This window comes from Pteropus vampyrus, unplaced genomic scaffold, assembly GCF_000151845.1.
Source record: "Pteropus vampyrus isolate Shadow unplaced genomic scaffold, Pvam_2.0 Scaffold13, whole genome shotgun sequence".
In the NCBI taxonomy this organism is placed as follows: domain Eukaryota; kingdom Metazoa; phylum Chordata; class Mammalia; order Chiroptera; family Pteropodidae; genus Pteropus; species Pteropus vampyrus.
Genome location: NW_011888794.1, coordinates 324,205 through 329,464, shown reverse-complemented (window position 1 = coordinate 329,464; position 5,260 = coordinate 324,205). Strand labels below are relative to the sequence as shown.

Sequence of the window (5,260 nt, the reverse complement as noted above, 5' to 3'; positions counted from 1 at the left end):
TCCTTTAGTGAAACCAAATTACGGGGGTAAATAGAAAGTACAATGAAGAGCCTCCTGCTGACAGACCGCATTTACTCTGTGGGCTTCTTCCAACGCAGTTCTTGGAATTGACCCATAGATCAGAAACAACATCTTCTGGATCTAGGTCATTGCATATGAACAATGAAATCTTGGTCCTGTCATGGGCAAGAGTAAGAACTACAGACATCAGAAAAAGGGCAGCTTTGGGACAAAGGGCCATGTTTATCAATATCAAACTTTGCTTCCCAGAACAAATCTCTACTCCATTCCAGTGGGTTATATTTAACCCAGTCATGCCCAGGGAAGAGGTGAATGACTCTCTTTGTTTGCCCAAGAGCAGGGTCCTCGGTTTTCACATCTCTACCAGAATTGGGGATCTTTGGAATTAATCTCCCCACCTAGTTCATCTGATCACTATAAATCAGAACCAGAGAGGCCTCTGGATTCAGACAGCTGGAATCCATCTCCAGGAACAAGCAGCCAGAAGCTGCCTTCAGTTGGAGAGAAATTTCCAGATTTTTGTAAGATGCTTACCCCTGGGTAATCTATTATTCTATTTGTTTATCTATATATACTATTTCTAGCCATCTATCCATTTCAGTGAAACCATTTTCTCTGGGTGCGACTCATGAATTAAGGAGAAAAGTCATCAGATTTTAAAATTTAAAATGAAAACAGATTTCTTTTGGGATAGCCTACATGTGGATAAAGGAAAATTAGTGAGATTGGGAGCAAGTGGAGATTTAGGAGAGATCTCTGAGTTGTGATAAAATCTCCAAAGACCTGGGGAAGCCATTTGCTGAAGGGCAGGTGGAGCCCCCACCGTACTCCACCCCTGTACAGGCATTCTGGTAGAACAAGGAAAAAAACAGAAAATACACTTTTACCTCTGTTTTCTTCTAACCTTCTCTACTATTTTTTTTTTCTTCTTAAAAAGTTTAATCGCTCTTTGAGAGCAAAGTGGAACACATCCCAGGATCAAAAGAAGGTACGCTGGCAGGTCAAAGGGAAGAAAGAAGGAAAGGAGAGAAAGAGAAGCGTATGGATTGGGTGTTATGCTTTCACTTTGGGGGATATCACCCTAGTATATATAAAAGTGTGAAGCTGCATTTATAGAAATTATAAACACAGTTACTCATCATAGACTGTCAGGCTAACTCCCTGGTGTATAAAGTTGGATGGCTCTCTGGAATACAAAACATTGCCAGTGGAGACAAGAAGAGAATATTAATTCTTGTGAAGACTAAGGGATTGGTTTGAGAAAAAGGATAAAGTTAGTTTAAAGAACAGTTGGGACAAATTCCACTGATAAAAATTGACAGTTCTATGCTTAGGTGTAGCAAGATATGTGTGAATGAGTTTGACCACCAGATGTGAGGCTGTGCATACTCGGCAGATACACTTCTGTACCATAAGTAATCTGTTTTTTACTTGTTTTCTTCCAATACCATTTTACCTCTTTTGGAAAATTAAGAATTGAATATATGAGTGAGGATGTTATGAGTGGGTGAGCAGATATTAAATACTGGTGGTCACTGTGTGTACTGGCTGGGATTTGGCTTCTGGATGTTTTAAGGAGTCGAATTTACAAAAAACCTGAGCAAAATTTAGCTGAGTTGTTACAGAATGAATGTGCAAATTCTGCAAGTTAGAAACTAAGATTCTCCTTTACCTCTTCAGACTGAGATGTGAGACCTTCAACCTCCAACCAGCAGGTGGCATTGTAGGATGTGCAGCCCCTGTGTAGCATCAGTCCAGTGCCTTAACTTGAGGTAATCTGTGGACTTGGCTTACATGCTGAACCTTAAGAAATGATGCATCTCAGGATTGGATGGGCCACTGGTCATTCTATCATCTATTTCTTCCACTTGGTGCTTTGTGCCACTGTCTACACTTATACAAACTTGTTTGTAACACCACAGTCACTCTACTTTTGCTAGAGAAACTAGAAAACATTTTCTTATGCTTAATGAGAACCATGGAATTTTCAGGCTCTTTTAGAGTTAGCAACTCTCTCATTTTACAGATGAACAAATTTAGGCCTGGAAAGGAAAATGGAGTCAATCATTAAAAAAAAAAAAATTATTGAGGGTCTACTATGAGGCAGGCACTGTGATTCAAGATGTATAATATGGGCTCTGCCCTCCTGTAACTTGTACACCAGTAAGAAACACTGACAAGTAAACAGGTAATTGTTGGTCCAAGAGTACATAAGTAAAGGCTTGGAAATGGAACCCATGAAAACTGACAACAGGCATATCTTTATTTTACTATATCCCTGTGGACAGATCCAGAGCTTTGTGACTTTTACTTTGACATATATATCCAGTAGGGTGGCCTTGGTCTTCATATCTAAAGCATGGAGTGTTTGGACAGACTCTAGACAGGCCTGACAGCTCAGACTCCCTTCTGTGAACAAAATCCTCACAACCTGTATAGCACTGGCACCTTCTACAAGACCCAGTGTCTCCACTACCGCACGGAAGACATTGACAACATTTCTATCCATCACTGCCACCTAATGACTCTTTTGGGTGCTACCAGCTCTGGTTCTACTTCCTGATTTTGAAATGTGAGATTCTGGCTCCAGGCAGAGAGGTATTGACTCCATGACCTCTAGGGTCCTGTTCTATCTTGGAAGCCTGTCCGATTACCTTTGATGTTAGAAGGCAATATTTATCTACTACAGAGCAAGAGACCTAATTGAATCCAAATCAATAAGATTTTGATGAGGTCTTTCCAAAAACTAGAAAGAGAAAACACATTCAGAAGACTAAAAAGCACAATGTAAATATATAAAGCTTGGCAAATGGGGAGCATGGCAAGCAAGCAGCTCTGCTGAAGCAGTGGCCATGTATGAATACTTGTTATTCTTTTAGTGGTGGCTCTCCCCTCTGCAATCATGCACCACTTTCTTACTAAACTCTGAAGACCATGTGTTCACTTAATTCTATTACAAATTATAATCTGTGCTTAATGGAAACTTTTCCAGCTGTTATTTTCTTCATGTGTAATTTGGTGCTTTTCAGCAGTGTGTGAAATTTGTCTATAGTTATCATGGAACAGACAAAGTGGATCAGAGTCAGATGCTGATGAGAAGGAGAGCTCAGTTTGCTCATTCTGTCACAAGCCTTCTCACGTAACCATCGGAACCCTGGAATCCCTTCTCTTTCTAGAGCCGCAGAGCTCTTTAGTAACCCTACAGGCTCAGTGCTAAGACCTGTGGCACCTTTAAGGGCTATACAAATTTTGACATGAAAATATTGTTTATTAACATACAAGAAAAGCACAAAATAAAATTTAGTAATTAATGTCTATGAAAGTGTACCATCTGTTTTTAAATTTAGGATTTATATGAATTATATTACATTTAAGAATAATTTGGGTCAGATTTTTCTTTCATTATAAAAATTTCTCAGGATGTACGATGATTGCCAAGAAATCATGGCCAATCATAAAGTAAATGAATTACTTATAGACAATTTGAAAAACAAAATTATAAAAATAAGTTTCAAATTTATAATGAAAAGTTATTTTTATTATTGGATGTGGGGACATTCGCATATATTTTGGGTTGGATTATGATGGTTTTTACAGGCTCTGAATATTCTTCAAAATGGTCTCCAAAGAACTAAAAGCATAGTCAGAAACTACCTGCTGCAAACACCAAATATTTTTCAATTCTCAAATCTTCAAATTTCTTAAGAAATAAAACTTAAAAGTTCACAAGAAACTTGTTTTCTATTTTGTTGTAATCTATACTTGTTTAATTATATTTTAAACTATCTATCATTGAGTTAAAATCATGCTCCAGGAAGAAGCATCATATTGACATTATGGGGGTGTTTAAGTGCCCGTGACATACCACCCCTGGGATGTGGGAGTTCTAGAGTTTGGGACCGATAGCACTTGAGAGATGATGGCAGCAATCCTCTTCTGTTTTGTCTTCTTCTTTTGAGGAAGACATTAAGAAATTATGATAGTAAATTGTAAGGCCTTTGATTTGATGAAAAGGTCTAAGGAGTTTTGGGGCGAGGATTTACCACACGGTCACATCATTTGCCTGTCATGTAACAGTCTATGTACATTTGCAGGGGAAACTAGAAAATATTTTCTGAGAATAATCTACATTGTTCCATTGCAATAAGTTTCTAAGAATAAGCTCGAATTCCTCTTCTTCCAGTCCTCTGTAAAAGTTGACCCTAGACCCACTTCCAAAAGTACACAGAAGTACTTTTTCCATGCTCCTCTCTGTTTATATATATATAAAATTCTACCTTTGGCCATGAACCACCTATGTCTTGGGAAATTAGGTCTGTCTCCCTTCACTCTCAGCTGCTCTCCTCCTCACAGCCAGCTGACTTATTAACTTGAGTACCTAGAATCCTGTCTTTAACAATCCTCTGACTGACCTTTCCATGGGCTCAGGGGGCCCTAAAAGTTCCTCCTTTTCACAGCTCTCACCTACTATCTTACTGTCCCATCTCAGTGAACTGGAGTTCCCATCCCTTCCCTACAGATGCTCCATCTTACTGCAGGGAGGCATTTGGTATGTCTTAATGGTTTGTGTGTTCCAGAACATAATGCAGTTCCTTAATGTATCCAGTAGGGGCTTATGCAATGTTTGTTATTAAATTAATCAATAAATGAATTAAAGAGTGTGAATGGATTTTGTAATTGATAGAAAGGTAAGTACAGAGTGATCCTTAAGGTATAGGAAAAAAACAGTTGGGGCTAGAAGATGTGTTCAGGAAATTTAGGTTGACTTTCTAAAGGAATGGATTGACAAGAAATTTGAGATTAATGAGGAAGAGAAAAAAATATATAATTAGGTAATCGAAGATACCTGTCTCATGATGCCCTGTCAGAGAGAAAAATCTCTGTCCTTTTTGATTAATTTGCCCTACCATATCTCTTTTTGCCCTTGGCAGGAGCCTTTGTTGGAAGAGATGATGATGGGCCTAGGACCCCTATTATTGGTCTTCATGATGGGTCTGGATCTGACTCTGCCCACCTTGGCTCAGAATAACCACAGGTACAAACAGTTCCTGACCCAGCACTATGATGCCAGACCAAGTGGCCGGGATAAGAAATACTGCGAAAGCATGATGATGAGACGAGGCCTAACTACACCCTGCAAAGATCGCAACACCTTTATTCATAGCACCATAAACAAGATCAAGGCCGTCTGTGAAGATAAGAATGGGACACCTTACAATGGAGCATTCAGAAAAAGCAA

At 39.0% G+C, this 5,260-nt stretch overlaps 1 protein-coding gene across 1 annotated transcript in view; it reads left to right on the top strand.

Moving 5' to 3' along the window:
• The first annotated feature begins 409 nt into the window (after positions 1-409).
• The window catches only part of LOC105306188 (angiogenin-like), a 9,161-nt gene continuing 4,310 nt past the window's right edge, over positions 410-5,260 (top strand). The window contains exons 1-2 of the mRNA XM_023525038.1: positions 410-561; positions 4,953-5,256. Coding sequence (XP_023380806.1) covers positions 4,971-5,256 — 286 coding nt within the window. The 5' untranslated portion in view covers positions 410-561; positions 4,953-4,970. The remainder of the gene's footprint in view (positions 562-4,952; positions 5,257-5,260) is intronic.